Here is an 18,705-nt window from a genome sequence, read left to right as displayed (position 1 = left end):
AAAAAGAGAATAACTTGTCAAAATATAGTGGTATGGATAAAGAAACAGTTTAATTTTATCCTTTTTTTACAATATAATTCAAAGACAGTCTCAGTTTCCCTATGATGTAAAGTCTAAATTAAACCTGTTAATATTTATTAGACAAATCAATGGTTTGCTTAGGCTAACTGAAGTTTTATGGTACCATCCAGGCACATGTGTGTACACAGTACTCATGTAAACAATAGCAAGGGAAAATACAAGCAGTGTCTCACTTAGGCCTTATATAAAATCAGCTAAGTATAGCAAGTCGATTTTACAGTGCAAATCTGAATGAGAATAAACAGGATTCAAACTTCCAGAGTTTTGTTTTGAAGTTAAACTCTTAAAGCACAAGAGGAAGAGATTTAAAATTTGAATGCAGTCCTGAGCACCACATCATTTTCTTCAATTTTGTAGAGGAAATGTAATTAGCAACACCAGTCCCATGTTTTTGTCTGTCCCAGTCACCATGGCCAATATACACGTGCAGAGTGACTGTACAAAGGAGCCACACATGGATGGTCCTAGAGCAGACAGCAACGAGCTAAATACATTTTACTACCTCCAGTACAAACATCCTCCTACCTCCAGTACAAACTCCAAGGTATCTATCAAAATCAGGTAACCTGGTCTATACAAGGCAAGTTACAGCTAAGTGTATAGACAGTAACTAAAGCTACTTCACTCTGACAACATCTCATGCAATTACCCTGCTGACAGTTAAATACAATGATAAACATGAGACAAGAAGCTGCTGAAGAACACAGCTGTTGAAGTACTTAAGCTTAGTCTCTCAATTTTCTCATTGTTCATATTCCCTTTACGTCCAGGTGATAACAGTTGCTTGAGGTGTGCTTGATTCATATAAAGAAAAATAGAATTTAAGGCATGTTTAGTATATTATGAAAAAACACTTAGTAAAAATATGTGGACTCCCTTCTTTCCATGTAAATGTAATGTAGAAAACAAAGTGTAAATTACTGAAACGAGCTGAGCTAGCCCATTCTGACCTGCTGAAAGAAATAAAGAGGGCTCCTGTCAACCTCAGAGAAACAAGCTAACTTCTTAAACAGCAAAGCAAAATTCATTCAAGAACACTGCTACTGCTTTTAGACCCTGCATTCATGTACACTTAGCAGTATTTCTCTTATATGCATCTCTAAAACATTTAATTCTATCTTTCTAGACAAAACACAATTAAGCAGCACTCATGGAAATTGTCAGTTATTGCAAATCTGCAAACACAACTTGGAACAGACAGGGAAACTGATAGGGAAGCAGAAGCATGAATCCCAGTCTTTCTGTCAATATGGTTAAGGTAAATGAAGAGAAACAAATGTATGTTGAAAACACAATTAACTCTTGCAAAGAATCAGGTTGGATAGTTCAGGTACGTAGCATGTTTTGACTAGGACTACAAGCAGAGACTGTGCCAGTGTGTTATGTAGTGTAACATGAACAGCTGAGGTATAATCTGTAAGCAGTTGCCATAAATATGCACAGGTATTCTTTAGAGAGGTTGTGAACTGGAGAACAGCAGAAGTCTGCCTTAACAGGACAGCACCTGTCCCCAGCTGCACACAAACCTCCACTGCTGACAAAGTCCAGAAAGTGTGTTAGATATATATCAAGAATATATATGTTCAATACCATAGTGAAATTGTCCTTTTGGTTAATACTATAGATGCTGTTAGTATCTGGATATACACATACAGCAATATGCATATCCAGAAGTAAATCTTCAAAGCCATTTAAAAAAAATAAAAGGTAAATTAGGAATAAGCTACATTGCAAGAAGCTTCCTGCAGAATTATATATTTTAAGGTGATAATCTTTGAACTAAGACTTAATATAGCTACTGCATTACAAAATGGCTTGCTGTGAAATCTCACTTTTGCCCCACCCAATCAGACACATCTTCAGGATTGTAATTCAATGATTGTTTAGCAGCATTTTTAGAGAACTGTAAATTCTTTTATTAACAGGCATTATAAACAGATACTACTACTTTTATTTAAAAACCATGAGTGCCACATAGATGAATATACAGCTCATGAATAACTTAGAAGTATTTCCCATATTAAAAGGCAATGCACACAGCATACAAAAAGTATACTAAACAAAGCTATGAAGATACGTGATTGAAGTGTCTAAAGTGATATATACAGTACATAATTAATGTTTTGTTTATATTCAGTACAGGATTCTGTACTGCTCTTGCCATTATGCCTCACTCTCCCCTGACACTGAATTTTGCACTTCTTCTTCCAAAATTGGTACAATCAGGTTATCCTTGGACATCAGATTATACTTCATCACAAACTTAGTGAACCGGTGACACAAGAAAGTTTCATTCTGGAGGTGAAAAAAGGGAAGAAAACAGTGTGTACAGAAGGATTACTTTAAATCATTATGAGGAACATGCTGAGCAAAAAGCATACTCTATGTAATTGTCTTGTTACATTTACAGGTCTTATTCAAACTTAATTAGTAAAGTCATTGCTTCTTTTGTATCTTTACTGGTTGCTTATAGTTACTACAAATACTAAGAAACAGCACTTAGTGCATGTAGGAGGAATTTCAGAACCATACTTTTAAATATTTAAATATATTCTTGTCTATCTCCAACACAACAGGGCACAATCATTTGTTCCAGAATCCTTCAGTGGGATTTGGCAAAGGTTCCCTTTTATATTTAGCTGTACCCCTTATCTCCATTCTATCTGTTAATTTCTACTTTCCCATTACAAAAAAAAAAGGTTACTGGTTGTGCACAAGTTGCCCTCAATTACTCTGATTCTTTACAGTTACACAATTAGAATTCCTTAACTGTTGTGCAACATACACAAACAGGACATGATATATATTTGTAAGCAGTACTAACTGGACTCAGTGCTTGAATACATTCAGGATTCTTAAATACAAGATGAATTTGAGTTGTCTGTAACAAAACCTCCAATTGTGGCCTTTTCTCTAAATCAAGGGAAACTGTAACTAAATACACTAATCACATAAATGAATTTTTGTGTGTATATGTAAATATAACAGCTTTTCAGTTCTTGCAAAACTGGAATCGACTGTAATCAATCCTTCATTTGAATATAGAGCTTCTAGTAGGACTAAAATATTTCATACAACTCCATCACAGCTGTAACTTCAGTAAATACCCTGCTTTCAAGATGTAATTTCAAACTACTTACTTCATATTCATCAAATATCTGCCGGTGATGAAAGTAAGCGTGTGAAAATATCCTGTAAATCCTTCGGCACACTGATCCTAATTTGGCTACAGAGGATTCCTTTATGCTAACCCTGTAAGCAGCAGGAGAAAGGTTACACAACTGCTCTAAAGAAATTACTACTAAGGAACATGTTGACATAAATTTTGATTGTGAAAACTATTCTGTATAATTGCATATGAAATTTAGACTTGTTGGTGCAAGCTCCACATTTACAAATTGTACTCTGACCGCAAAGACGTTCTGCCTATAATTAATCATCATCAGTAATTCTGGTAAAGGCTGGATCTCTGGTTTCTAGGCTTTATGGGCAAAGAAAAAAAGAGACTTCCAGTTGCACCTCCTTGTCAATACTGAATTCCTCAAGAAGCACAATTTTGACTTCTCCAAGTTTTCTCTGATGGGACCTGCCCATTCAGTAGCCTGTCTCTGTCTTCTGTGATTGCCACGTCCCCCAGTAGGTTGGTGTTGGCTTCTGGAGAGTTTTGGTGCTGTGCTCTTGGAGGCATTTGAGGTGCAGCATCTGTCCAAAGGCCATCCTCTTGTCTACGTGGGCACTACTCCAATGGAAGCCCCATACCACTAACAGATGTCACTAAAACAGTTTCTACCTAAAAAGCATCCCTTAGCTACAGTAAATGGCAAACTATTTGAATAAGCCAGAATTCTTCCTCAGCTCAGAAGTGGCAATAGGCCTCCCAACTCCTAAGAGCTGCAGGATTTTTGATAGTTCCAACAGTAGTCCATGAAACATGCATTACACTTCTCCCTGGGCTTTATCACTGTCTTAAGTTCCAGCCTCCTCCCTCCTTCTCTCCCTCCTCCCAAGAGAAAATGTTTTTACCTGCTGGGGAAATATTTATTGCTATTCAGAAGACATGCAGCTCCATCAAGTGTGTGCCTGGTGTAGTCTATAGCAGGACACTACAGAAACAGACAGTGAGTGAGCACATGCATGACATTGTCAGAACTTATTTAAAAAGAAACATTTTATTGTATTTTCTGATGCTTTGAACTTCATTGGTCATTTTTATTCCCAGAAGTTTCACATAGCTTGTCTAAAGGTATAACTATATATATAAATATATATATGTATAACTACATTTCCTCCTTAAGCAAGTTCTTTTCTCTGCTTCACAACCCATGAAAATTATTTCAAGAAAAAGTTACTATGGCAATGCCATTATGCACATGAGCAGTGAATTTTATGCCTCTCCTTGAGCAAAGCTGTATAATAAAAATACATGCTAGGAGTACACTGAAAGGAAAGATGATTGTTACCTCACAGCTCATTTGTTTCCCACACAGTCAAGTTGCCAGACTTGTTCTTTTACAGGCTCTGAAACCAAACCTGCACCTAAATCTATCAGTGCTTTTTCATTTGGCAAAGAAAACTAAAATCATACATGTAATTAAGTGTGTAACAAGCCATCCCTGGCTCTGCAATCAAGTACACCTAAAGGAAGAAAAGATGAACTGAGCCAGACTGAGAGAAAGAATGTCTGTCCATTGCCCATTCACCAATTTTAGGAAAAAGACTTGTCAGCTGTACATTTCTCTCAGCAGTTCAAGGTTCCATCAGCCCCTATCTGACCATGAGTTGGTGGCTACTGCCATTGAAAACAGGAGATGAGTGCTGCATGCTCAGAGATAAAAAGAAGCCTGAAGTTCTCCAATCCAGCTGAGGACCACACTGCCAGACATGCCAAGGTGCTGACTACAGATAGGGGTTAAAGGAGAGAGTGGGAAGTTGGCTAAATCCAAACATCTCAGGAAAGTAAAAGCAGAACAAAACAAGAAAAAAGACCTTACAGGATAGAAAATATAAGGTTAAAAAGAACCAATACCTTATTCTGGAAGTTGAAATACAAAGATAAATATGACAAACTGCGCTACTATCATAACCAAAAGCAACAAAGACTTTCTGAAGGAAAAAAAAAAAAGATGTATCAAGTGGTTTAACAGAAGATCTGAACAAAGTTTAAACTAACTGGACATGGAGGAAGACAAGCTAATGCCATGCTGATAAACCAACTCGACTAGAAACATCTTCATGACTCCACCACCTTTTTGGAGTACCTGCTCCAAGAATGAGCACATGCAGTCACGTTTGGAGTGTCAGGTTTACACTGTGGATCAAGGCCAAGGTTTGAAGATGACAGCCCATCCTCAGCATGGACTCTTCTATCAGTTAAACAAAGAGCTTTTTTCCTTTGAGTTTCAGGCAGGGTCAACACCAACCCAAAGAGAAAAGGGGAATGTGCAAAGCTGCTAATACTGAGGTAAAAAAGCAGTTCCTTTTACCTCATCCTGTTCCTCTGTAAAACACTACAGAATGGTAAAGAAGAGTAGCTCAAAATTATATTCTTAACCCACATAAGCTCTCAGTTTGACTAGAGTTTGACTAGAGAAACCACCTCTAACAGGCTCCCCATGAACCTATGAACTGTGAAAGAAAATTCCTGCATCACTGGAGTCAGTTTTCCAAAATACATCCATACCTCTTTGGGAGTTTTATGAGCTGCACAAAGAAAAATCCACTGTTCAGTTGCTGTCATCTGAGTACATGTGTCAGGGTGACATTCACTCTGTTAAAACAATTGTTCAGTTAAGAAAAAACCCCAGCAGCAAAAAGGAGCTGATCTTTTCAAATCACTTCCTTGCCCTGTCCACCCCCCAAAAGAGTTAATTGCCATATGCCCTTAAAATATTACAAAACCTCCAACCACTGCTTAGCCCAGCATGTATATACTTAGAAGAAAGCTCTGCAATCTACACAAAACAAAGAAGTCTCCTCCCTGACAAAATGTCTCAAGAAAAGAATTACCTGAAGTTTGACAGCTAGTCCATTGAGCTCAAGGCAGAATTGCCTAAAAGAAATTGAACACAGCAGCATCAAAATCAGCTATCTGTTTCCTCACTGCAAGTATCTCATAGAAAACAGCTTAGACACTCTGATCTTCATACCAGCAGATGATTTTCTTACTCAGCTAAACAATTATATTTTAATTCTTCACTGACAGCAAAGGCTGAGTTTAACATATCATTAGTGGAAGTATTGTACTGCAACTTGAAAAACAGAAGTGGACAAAAAGGTTTGTTTCCTTACAATCAGAAAAAGAACTGTAAAACATCCTGCTGTTCTTGCCTATTTGCCTGCTAGTTTCAGGAAAAGCACTGGGAGCATCTGGAAATCACATTACCCATTAGTGGAGATGGAGAACTGACAACACTATGAGAAAGTGCTATGGAAATTCATGACTATATCTTCCTATTCAAGAAGTGAGTAGTAGTTTCTTTAAAAAAATAGTTTCTTTAAAAAAACCATTAAGATCAGAGCACATTATAAATCTTTAGAAGTAACACGGAATTCAGAAAATAATACCAATATTTAACAGTGGAAAAATCAAGTTTCATTTAAGTTAGTTTTGATGTGTCACATTCAAATAGATTCATTCCAGCATCAATGAACAAAACTTAGAACCAAGACAGAATGCTAACAACAGATGGATTTTTACCTTAAATGTTCATACTTCCATACACCTTCATCCTGGCCTTCAGGAGGTTCAAGGATCTTATCAATGTTGGAACAGTCTGCCCTTATGTTTTGTTGAATATACTGGGGAGGGAGTAGACATAAAACTAGATCTTGTTGTAATCACAGTAAGGAAGTATACTTAGAACATTACATCTTAATTTTTATTTAAATTATTGACAGACTAAAAAATTCAAAAGTAGATGGGCAGGGTAAGGAAACTGGTATTAAAAATGCCAGATCTGAAAAATGCCTTTCTTCAATTAAAAAAGGTAAAAGAACAGAGAAACCCCCACCATTTTCCTAAATCTGATTTGTTTAAACCAGACATGGGAATTTAAGTTATTTCTGCAAACAAAACTAACCATTAATTTGTTAATATACATAGGTGCTTAGCCAATTCACTGCTGTGCAGTAACACCCTAAGCAGATAAATATCAAGCCCTGTTCAATTTTATATACCAGAACACAAAAACTGCACTCATTAACATTTCATGTAAGTAGGAATACCTGCTGGACAGCTAATGTACTATCCATTTCTTCAAAGGATTCATCAGGCCAGTTGTAGAAATCCTGTTTTGAAAAAAGAAAGTTTAAAGCAATGTAACAAAACCAGAGAGGGAGGAAGAAAGGCACACAGCCTACAATAAGCCTGAGCATGCAGGAAAATAGATGCAGGAGTTGATACAATTCCAGGAAGCTGCATCTGAGCAGAAGCAGCACACAGTCCTGGCAGGAAGAGGGAGAGGATTTCCACTCCCAGCACTGCAGCAGCAGCACACCTTGAGAGGAAAAGCTCTGCATGACTCGGCAGGTGAACACCCCCGCTGTAACTCCCAGAGCCTGCATCTGTTCCATGAAGCACAGCACACAGCACCCACTGCAGGTGCCAGACCAGGCAGCCGTGGGCAAGAAGAGGTCTGCAGAGAGCAGCAGCATACTCTGCTTGTGAAACTAAAGCTCCCAGTGGTGACACAGCAAGAAAAACATCTCTGAACTGAGATCACACAACGCTGTGCTGGCCTAACCTGGTACCACATTCCCACCTTACCCCTAGTAAGGTCAGTATGCCTTAATGAAATTTTCTGGATGCTTATCAGCCTTGTTAATGATAAAGCTTTGCTGAAGTTTCACCCCTGATCCAGCTGCACCTGTGTTCTGCAGCAGTCCACATGTGCTGCACCCACGATCATCCCAACCACAGGCATTTTCTTACTGTGCATTTTTCACATCTAAAATTTGGTGCTACTCCCTCATATCATGCAGAGATGCTGCACGTCAGCTTGCTGTAGTCATCCCAGCAGGTGCAATGACTCAGTGAAAATGTCCCAACAGCAAAGCTTGGCAATCTGTTCCTGAGAGAGCAAGTCAGCTATGGCAGAAATACCTCAAGTGCATATCCACTGTTGAAATATCATTACCTAATTGTATTTGCAAACTGAACAGCTATACCAGTGTCATCCAAATGAAACGTTAAATACAGCCACACACAAAGAAAAATCATGTCTATGGAGAGACATTATCATCACTATACACAAAATCCTTCAATCTACATGAATTTCATAATAGTCGACCAAACCTAGGTCTATGTCCAGCTGTTTTTCAGAATACCTCAAACTTATCAAAGGCACACATCTCACACAGGAGACATTCTGTCTCCTTCACAGATTAAACATGCATAGAATGACCTGATTTACAGGATTGTGTAATAATTTTACCTCTCTGCTATGACAAAGAACAGGAGAGGACACTTGTCTTACACGGCTCCTTTCCCAAAAGCAGAGGGGAAAGTCTCACATTAAGCTCTGACTGATGTCTCTGAAATCATCTAAAAAATGCATTTTCTGTGTTTGAGGCGTGCCTGTTCCAGCTGGCCATGAAACCTCAGAAACAAATGAATTCCATTTTGATTAAGAGAAGCGATGTAACACCAGGATTTCCTTGTGTGCAGTTACGTAAGGGAAGGATGACATCCCTCCGGGAGGGCAGGCAGGTACGGTCGCTCTGACGGTGCCGAGCTCCCCCCGGAGCCCAGTGCAGGGTCATGAGCTCCCTCCCGGTATTTTCAGAGCAGGAACAGCAGCAGTGCCTGACAGCCCCGGGGAGCCGCCCTGCCTGCAGCGGCCTGCGGCGCTCCCGCCCGGCTCTCGCAGGTGTTCGTTCTCGGCCCGGCCGGGGCCCCCGCGCTACGGGACGCGGTGCCTCCCTCGGCCAGCCGGGCCCGACGCGACCTCCGTTCCCAGCCCGCAGCCTGGAAGCTCCGGCGGCCTTTCCGCCGAGCCCGCGGGGAAGGACCCGCCGCCGTTCCCCGTCCGCTCCCCCGCAGCCTCCGGGTCTCGCCCGCTGCCCCGCGAACAAAGCGATCTCCGCAGCAGGGCCGGGGCCGCCGCCGCCGCCCCGACCTCGGTAGGCCCGGTGCGGCCCTTGAAGCAGCCCTCGGCGCCGCCCCGCCGGCCTCTGGGCCCCGGCGGCGGCGCTGCCCGTGCCCCCTCGCCCCGCGGCCGGGGCGGCGGTGGCGGTAACTCACAACTCACCTGGGCCTTGGTGCCCGGGCGGTTCCGCCGGAGCACGGCCGTGCCCTCCGCCATGACCATAGCGACCGCGGGGCCCGGATGTGCCGCGGGGCCGCGCGGGGCGGGGCGGGAGCGGCCCGCGGAGGGAGGGGCGGCACGGCCAGAACAGCCGCCGCGCGCGGCGGGGGCGGGAACGAGAACGGCTCTCGCGAGAGAAAGCGGGAGGGGCAGGCGGGTGCGGCCGTGAGGGGAGGCGGTGGTGATGAGGCCGCCCCATTCCCCGTCCCTGCCCCTTCCCGCCCGACAGCGCTATCGCGCTCTCCTCTGCGCGGCGCTGGAGGCCACGGATGCTTCCCTGTGAGCGCGGTGCCCTGCGGGTCCCTCTGTCAGAGCAGAATTTTGTATTCCTGAGACAACACTGACACCCGCACACACACACGCACAGAGCCGCGAGTGGGGAGGTTTGGGGCGGCCGCTCGGCGCTGCGCGGCGGAACCGGTGTCGCAGCGAGTGACCCGGTTTGTGAGGCGAAGCCTCGCACGGAGATTGATGGGTTGAGTGGTTATTGGGAAATTCATCGTATTTCATCCCGTTTGATCAGCATCCCCCCGCCAACCCCGGCTGTGCGTACGCTCACCCAAGCTTAGTCCTCGCTGCTGTCTGTACAACCGAGCCCCCGATGCTCTCTGCAATACAAACTACAAGGATGTGCATTTAAAAATTATTCAGAGTTCAATATTCAAGATTTATTTTAAAAATAATGAGTAAAACCCCGCCCTAGCAATGGTTGTGTGGGGCAAAATAATTTTAAAGTAAGTAGGAAACCTTTCTAGGTCTCCAAAGGCAGGATTGAGACCCCTTGTGAGCTTGCTCTGCAGAGGGCACAAACTGCTGTGCTAATGGCAAACCGAGTTAGCTCAAGTTTCAAGGGTTACTGAGCCGGGTGTTGACTCTATTTGCGAAGAAAACAAAAAAGACACTGTTACCTCATAGCTGGCTGATAACTACATCTCCCTTACAAGCAAGTAAACATTTTGAAAGACCAGAGTGATTTATAGTATTTCTGTAGGGTGAGAAGAAAATTATTTGAAAGTTCTTCTATTTCTCTAAAATACGAGGTAGAAATGAGTACAGAGTAGGGAGGGGTGAATTGCTTCTGTCTGTGTGCGAGAACGATGAAGCAGCGAGGTACCATGAGACACCTCCCTCACACAATCAGGGAATAAATGGTGGCAGCTGTGGGGTGTTTGCTGCAGAGTGGAGAAGGCTGCTGGTTACCTGCTGCTGTCCCTGCTCCCGCTGCATTTCAGGGTGAGTGCTGGTTGTAGTTTCCCCCTTCACTCAATTGTTATTTTTGCTATAAATAACACGTTAAAACCCCTTCCTTCTACCCCGTGAGAGCTACAATTTGTGAAACGTTTCTAGATCGAAAACACTGAAAAGTCTCTGATTAGGCTTTCCCGTCAGAAAGAGAAGTGCACTTTGAATGCTGACTTGGCTTGGACAAGGCTGTGAGCAGGGCCCTGCCTTGCTCCGGAGGCCAGGCTTGCTCCGGGAGCGGGACAATGTGCGGGCAGCAGAAATGGGTGACGGGGTCAGCAGTGCCTCACCCGCGGTTTCTATTGCCGGCAGAGCAGCCCCTCTCACGTTACACTGTAACGCGGGGCTCGGCATTCCTGCCCGCAGGCGCCGGAGCTCGGTTTGCACTAGTTACTATTTTACTCCTGGCCAGCATTCCTGCCCCAGGCATGTCAGGGATGTCAGCTCTTCGGGTCGTGTGGCGAAAGCCAGCTGTGTAAGAAACTATCAAAAGGTTTAAAATGCTGCGAGAAATTGGTGTATTGGAATGAGGAGTAGAAATGTCCTAGTACCTCTTTAGACCAGCTGTATTCCAATATTTTTTTTAATGAGATTAATATTATTATCAGCCAGTTTTGAAACACAAGCAGTTCTAGCTCCCTGAGTCCTTCAAAATTCAGCCGCTTGTTTGCATTATTCTTTTATTGTTGTGTTTTTGGTTTTTTTTTTCCTATCAGCATATTCAAGGTTTAACCTTAAAGCACAGAAAAGTTGGGGACTTGATATTTCCATTTGTCCCTGACTTTTATTTCATGGCCATCTTGCTTTTAACATGGAAACAAATCTGACCATGAAGAAATACCTCTCAGAGAAAAATATGTCTCTGTTAGTTCAGTCTGAAGATGGTTCATGTGCCTGCAGAAAAAAGGAAAGAAATCTGCCTCATTTATTAAGATCTTAAATTCTATAGGGTTATCTTGTGCTGTTCCTTGATAATTAACCCTGTATTCCTGGAAGATGTTTATTATTTTCATTTCATTAAATTTCAAGCTGTCTTTGAACAAAATCTTAACAAGAGGATTTTCAATTTTGGGGTTTCAGCTGGTCCTCATCTTATGGCCTTCAATAGTGAAAATTTTAATATTTGGTCAAAATTTTATCAACCATGCATGTGCTGTTAGGAATGTGTCTGTCCTTTCTTCTCTATTGGCATATAAATGTTCCATCCTTTTCTTACTGTGGCAGGATAACATAACCAGGGTGAGAAAGCTCTGAAAACACTACAGCTGCTGAGAATGGAAGCTATTCTGAAGTGTTGAGAAAAGAAAGTCACAAAAGATGGGAGTCCACCTGGTTTCCTTGGGATTCAGACAGACTGAAGAAAGACTGAAGACTGTATCTCCTCAAAAAAGCAGGTGGGGCAATATGCAGCATTTACACCAGAACTGCAGTTTTTAGACCATGTAGAAAACAGTGGAAAGAAGCCTAATTCCCTACAGGAAGAACATGGTAAAGAAAGAGGGTTTGTGACTGTCTGTCCTTGCCTGAAGAACCCGAGGGATATGGGATTTGGCACACAGTCATGGCCTGAGAGGCAGTAACACAGATGGATCACCTTGCCTGGGTGGCAGTTGCCTTGTCCTTGCTTGCAGTGAGAGCCTTATGGTGCAAGGATGGAACATTCCTGTCAATCCAGCAAATGTTCCAGTGTGTCCTCCATGTAATTAGTACTAGGAACACTCTCTTTCCCTCACATCCATAAATTACTTATTCCCATGAAGTGTGACCTCTGTTTTTAATCACCTACGTAAACTGTACTAGATACAGCCATGCTGAGTTTAATAAATAGGCATTTTATATTTTTTTTTTATTTCTATAACGAATAGGCATTTTATATTTTAATAAATAGGCATTGTATCAAGCTGCTGAAAACCTGCTGGCCTGAAAGTGGAGCTGGGGGCAGCCAGGTTGTGTGGTGAGGGCTCAGAGGGATCCTATGCAGTTCATGTCTTTTACAGCCATTATGGAAAGAAATGGTGAAATTTTAGGCCTGAACATTTCTCTGTTGGCAGTTAATTCCTACTGCACCTTGAGAGGGGGTACAGGGTCTCTCAGCCATTTGTAAATATTTAAAACACCTTCTCCTCTTTGCTGTGTGACTGCAGCAGACTGCCTGCCTTATCCTGGGAGATAAAGGCATGCTGGCTGCAGTAGGAGATAATGCTTCACAGGGAGTTTGTGTTTCATTACACAATCAATTGTCTTGCAAGGTCCTTGGGGTGTGATTATCTGAAGTTTCAGCTTGAAGGTGCAGTGCTGTAACTACTGAAGTAAAACTGCAACATGGCAGATCTCAAGATGTAAGTCTTTTATACTAAAAAGTGTATTTTTATTAATTTAGCATCTTCCCTGTCTGTCCACAGTTCAGTGCAAATTTAACCCCCGGAGCAGTGCCTGGTTTGTCTTCAGCTCCAGAGCAAGCAGAGGTAAGCAGCCAAGAGCAAGCACCCCACAGCAAAGGGGAGCAAAAGCCATTGCAGCCAAGCCTGGCAAATGCAGCTCCTGCTGGAATGGCTGGGTGATCGATGGCATCTAGGGAAAAGCCTTGCTCCAGCTGACATCTGTGCTGTGCAGCTGATGGCAGGGACTCTGTGCTGGCAGAAAATACATTGTGCTTCAAACTGTGTCAGAGCTTGAGTCCCTCAGAGTCCCTCACTGCAGCATCTGAGTGGAGATCTGAAAAATATTTTGTTACAGTTCTTACTGGTACCTCTGGAATAAGGGTTATAATGTATCTAATAGTGCTGCGTTCCTATCAGCATGACTAGGATGAGGGAAAAGTGAAATTTAACTCCTGCCAGTGAAGTTTCATGTACTGTCATGAATAAGTCATGTACTGACTGACTTCACTAGGATTACCCCAAAAGCACCTTAAGGCACTTTCTGTTCTTGGGCTGCACTAGATCCCTCTGTGCACCCCAGCTTTGAAAGCCTTCTGAGGAACAGTGCAGATCTGGGTGCTCCTGCACCTACAACCCTGAATCCTTGTCAAGGCAAGAGAAGGTGGCCAGGAATACAGAAATTTAATTGCTTCAGCATTAGCTAAGTGTCTTGCTATATAAGAATGGTGTGTTAAGGGTAAAGAAAATGTAATTTGTCAAAGCAGGGAAAAGGGAAAGCTCAAGATCTGGGTGTGATGGTGTGCTAATCAGTAAAGAAACTTCATTTAAGATCAGCATCAGCCCCTCTTCTGCCTGATTAACTGCTAGGGGAGTTTTTTTTTATTTTCTATTGGTAAAGGTTAGTGAGTGATAAGCAAGAATAACCATTAATTCTTATCTGCTCCATGTGGGAACTGGATGATCCTCTAACAGCAGAGACATGACTGGCACCAAGCTCCTTCCAAGTGCTGGGGGACAGGCTGCTTGTGTGCCTTAACCTTCAGTGTTTCAGGGTCTTCAGACACAAGTTAGAAGAACCCATGCTATCTCAGGAGTCCAATGTGCAAGGGAGCTGGATAAAATCCTCAGCAAGACTGCGTCTGTCTGGTAACCATTTTAAGCTCATTTTATACAAACTTGGTGAAAATAACATATTACTACCATTGAATGGTGCAGAGAGCTCATTACACATCGAGACTCAGTTTCACTGAGCAACAGCAGAAACTGAGACAGAAGCAGAATAGTTTTATCAGTTTATTGTAAAGACCTTTACAATCTCAGTACAGAGATAAGGATATAAAATGATGTTGTTTGGAATAGTTAAGGCTGGTTGGTGGTCATCCAAATTTCACTGTTCAATGGAACTCAAGCAAGAGCAACTGATTTCTGACTGTACATATTTTTATTTGTGTTCCATCGTTACAGTGAGATCACAAGTTATTTCAAAGACTCAATGCCTGTTTATTATAAAATAAAGGACATTATTTACATGATGAAAGAAAAATTTCAGCATTTTAGTGGAATGGATGACTGATACTGCAACAGGTTTAGTCCACATATTTCCCAAGAATGTCACCATCTCTAAACAAGTAGTAGTCCTGTAAAGAAAAGAAACATTAGCTTCTGTCATGTAAATATTTTTCTTGTTTTGCAAATACTGTCTTGTTCTGAGTCAGCATTATTGCAGCCATTAAGTACAAAATCAAAAGCAAGCTAACCAAGAAGTCAACATGTAGAGCTAGTCTTGAAAAAGTTCTTTTTGTTCCTGAGATACTCTTTAGAGAGTTATCAAGTTACTACTTCTAGCAGTGGGAAAGTGCAAGAACTGTTAGAAAACAATTCTGCAGGCTTTCCCTGCCAAAAACAAGGATGCCCCCAGGAATTCCTAAGCCTTTTTGGATTCCCTCTAATATGCACCTGACATATGGAACATTTTGCCCACCCAGCAAAGGTTGGGTCAGAGGTTCCTGTGGTTGCTGCCTTTTATGCAAGGGCAGAAGCAGCAGTAGCACAGCTGTCAGAAGGTGGCTGGATCCAGCTGCTCCCTTTCTTGAATGGTGCTAACAGCACAAAGCAACCACAGTATTTATCACTGGCATTTCAGCAACCATTCTGATTTGCACTCACAAAGCTGGGAAACCTACCTTATCTTCCAGTACGATCTTAGTGCCACCATATTCTGGGAGCAAAACCTTTTCCCCAACTTTTACACTCACTGGCTGAATCTCACCATTCTGAAAAAAGAAAAAAATCCTTACTTTTCTGTAATAGAATTCCTCCAAACTACAACAGTCCATCCATGTACAGAAACATTCAGGAAATCACAACTCTGCATTTAGTTTTGACTGTAAAGACAAAACTAAAGTGTGAGGTCTTTGCCTGACACACTGAATAGGACTTCACTTAAAGAACCATGAAACCCCCTTGTAAAACCAAGGCACAAAGTTCATCTCCATATTCTACAATCAAGGATAATTTCTCCAAGAGCCAGTTTAAAAAGTACCTTCCCATTTCTGTAACTTTGATCAACTTGTCACTGTTGCCATCAATTCAATTGTTTAGAAACACCTGATAAGAGTTTAATGAAATTTTTGTATTACAAGCAAAACATTAACACATTAGTCAAATATTATCACCCTTTCACAATATAAACCGTTAAAAATCAGATCCTGACACAAACCAGCCTGGGATGCAGAGAGGGACTCATGGTAAAGAAAGGCCAAGGCAATGTGCCCAGGTTGAAATTTAACCTGCTTTCCAGCATTGCTACTGACTGAACACTGCTCTGATGGAGAACCAGCCCTTCTGATGTGGAAGCCCCCAGGCACCGGCCTTTTTGTGAACTGTCTTATTTCCATATACATATCCAATGTGCAAAATTAACAAGGAGTCACTCAACACTTATTTCCTTTGATTGCTGACCTTCTTTAGTCTAATAAGCCTAATCCTTATGGACAATGGTATTGGACATAGCACAAGGCAGCCAATAAATAGGCATTTTATATTTTGTGGAACCCCCACATTTTGGGGTTCCACCCTGCTCACAAGTCACAGACATTTGAGCATGTAATAATTTTAACAAAGAAGTCTGCTGGTCCCTCAAGGTTTTGGCTGAGATGTGATGAAACGGTATCACACAAAACACTGTCTACATATTTAAAATAAACTAACACCACCAACACCTCCCCAAAAAACCCCCCACCACCAACAGCAAACAAAAGAAACCCCACTCCATTTTATAAATGATTAAAGGAATGCTGGAGTTCATTTTAGGACAATTTGAGATTTCTACCTGCTTTTTGAATCTCCACTTGCAATTTCAGCCATCACAGTCCTCCATTTTTGTCAACCACTTTTGCACTACAACCATCCCACTCTTATGGCAATATTCCAGCTACCACCACCCCATTCATTACTGGTTCTACCCAAAGGGAATGCTTTGGGTATTACCTTTCCTCTGCCTCCAGATCCAACTGCTACTACTGTTGCTTGTAGTACCTTCCCTTGGGATTTTTCTGGTATCATGATTCCTCCTTTGGTTACTGTCTCAGCGGCACATCGCTCAACCAGTACACGATCAAAGAGGGGGAGAAATTTCCTAAATGCTTTTCCTGCCTGTGGAAGCAATTGTACATTGTAACAAGAGAGCCATTACAACAAAAACTGCAATTAAAAGGAATTTTAAAACCCCGACACATAATGGTTTCTCTTTTGAGAGAGATGAATAGTGTAAGACAACTGCTAGGTACTTATTTAATAGTGGCAAATAGCAGCTCTGATTGCATCAGAAACTCCTGAAGGCACAGGCAGATGCTGGGCAATCCTGACAATTCAGCTGTAGAAGATGTACTCCAGCTGGGGAATAAACCACCCACGGATGAGCAGACTCCTCTGTCTGGAAAAGCCTCTAGGCTTTTAACACCAAACCCTCAGTTGGTATAGCGTGGTGAACACCATTATTGATGATTATATGAACTGGGTGTCTCCAGTTCACAACCAGATCTAATGAAGATTAAGGACTCCCTGGGAGAGCTGCACCTATACTTGAGAACAGGTTTAGAAGCACAGGTCTAGTCAGGTGCCCCACTGTCAGTCTTTCTTAGGTGCTTTGAAGCATAACCCTTTCACCAAAAAACAGTGAGAATCTGCAGCCTGCGCCACAGTGCTGGTGCTTATACCAACTTCTACCGACAGATTCAGAAAAAATTACAAGAAAGTTTAAGTCAAGGCCCTGAAAATGAGAAAGTAGGCACCCTTCTAGCTCAACTGCTTTAGTACCAAAGTCAAGGTGAAGGGTTTTGATTAAGTTGTTGGGTTTTTCCCTCACATTTGGGTTAGGTTTGGGGTTTTTTTGCAACTACTTTCTGCTATCTGTCTGCATTTCAGAACCAGCAGTCTAACTGCCATAGGCCAGATAAATGCAAGCAAATGCACTTATCCCAACGCACAGGGGTCAGGAAGAAGGAACTTGCTTTGATTTAGAAGGAAAGATATGGCACGCTGCCAAGTCACATGGAGATAGTGCTCCACTGGACAGGTACAGAGCCCACGCTCAGAGAAAGAGCTAGAAGGGCCTGGCATCCGTGTGCCCTTTGCTGGCACTCATCGCTATCCACACACACTTGAGAAGGGGCAGAAAGCAAAGTCACGGGCAGAGCACGAGCAAAAGGCAGCACATGGAAGATGCTGTATTTGACTGCTGCCAGCAGCACAGGGATGAAAGATAACCAAGGGAAAAGGGTGCCAGTTGTGTACGTTTCCATTCTGTGAAGATAATATCGCTGACCCTCCTTTTTAAGAGCTGTTCTACGTTTACCAGAAATAAAGCTGCCAGACTTATGACCATCAATATTTTACACTAAGTTTTAATTCCTCACGATATTCTTATCCTAAGAATCAAGTTTCACTGCGAGAACAAGGGCAACTCAGTGAAACTCTCCTACTTTATAAAAAATTTTACAAAACTTATAGAAAAGAGAGCTCCGGAGCGTGGCACAGGTTTCTCGTCTATCTCCGCAGAGATCAGCCGTGGCCGGCGCGGCCCTGCCCTGCAGCGCTGCTGTCACGGGGCCGCTCCCGTTACTGCGGCGGGAGGAACCCTGAGCTCCAGTGTGCGCGCAGCCAAAGGCAGCCCCTGCAAACCTCCCGCCACGTCCGGCCCGCAGCCCCCGCACCTGCCGGGGGAGTCGCCTCTGCCCCACGGACTGCGTGACCTTGCGGCGCCGCCACCCCCCGGCTCCATCTTCCCAGGTCCCCCCGCGACCCAGCTCTGCCCGCGGGCACGGCAGGGACCGAGCACACCCGTGCGCGGCTGCTCGGGGCCCCGGCAGCGACCCAACCGCGGGGAGGAGCAGGGGCGCCGCCAGGCCGTGCGGGCTGTCTGTCCCCGCGGCGGCGGGCACGCGGCGAGGGGCAGCCCGGGAGCGGGCCCGCGGCAGCGCTGGGGAGATGGCGGCAGCGGCGGCCCCGGCACTCACCATGATGCTCCCGCGCCGCCCGCACCGAGTGACCGCGCCGCCGCCAGCACACACGTGAGGAAGGTCACGGCGTGCGCATGCGCGACCGGTGCCCCGCCCCGGGGCGGAGCAGCCCTGACCCCCGGCCCCGGGGACGTTTAGCGCCGCTGTTTTTTTTCAACCTCTGCGGCGCCATCCCGG

General features: G+C 43.5%; 1 protein-coding gene across 2 annotated transcripts; it reads right to left on the bottom strand.

Moving 5' to 3' along the window:
* Positions 1–25: 25 nt before the first annotated feature.
* LOC136558721 (MOB-like protein phocein) lies at positions 26–18,644 on the bottom strand. 2 transcript variants are annotated; one of them, XM_066553376.1, is made up of 8 exons: positions 9,330–9,455; positions 7,306–7,368; positions 6,779–6,879; positions 6,088–6,130; positions 5,762–5,848; positions 4,105–4,184; positions 3,222–3,333; positions 26–2,376 (listed from the first exon to the last, which is right to left on the bottom strand). In XM_066553376.1, the coding sequence occupies exons 1-8, from the start codon at positions 9,387–9,389 to the stop codon at positions 2,245–2,247; spliced, it is 678 nt and encodes a 225-aa protein (XP_066409473.1). In that variant the 5' UTR covers positions 9,390–9,455; the 3' UTR covers positions 26–2,244. The 2 variants fall into 2 exon arrangements, with proteins under 2 accessions (XP_066409473.1, XP_066409474.1); XM_066553377.1 differs by lacking the exons at positions 26–2,376; positions 3,222–3,333; positions 4,105–4,184; ... (3 more) ...; positions 7,306–7,368; positions 9,330–9,455 and adding exons at positions 14,290–14,646; positions 15,193–15,282; positions 16,499–16,663; positions 18,526–18,644.
* Positions 18,645–18,705: the final 61 nt, after the last annotated feature.

The sequence above is a fragment of the Molothrus aeneus genome, chromosome 7, assembly GCF_037042795.1.
Source record: "Molothrus aeneus isolate 106 chromosome 7, BPBGC_Maene_1.0, whole genome shotgun sequence".
Classification (NCBI taxonomy): domain Eukaryota; kingdom Metazoa; phylum Chordata; class Aves; order Passeriformes; family Icteridae; genus Molothrus; species Molothrus aeneus.
This window is presented reverse-complemented; position numbering and strand designations above follow the sequence as displayed.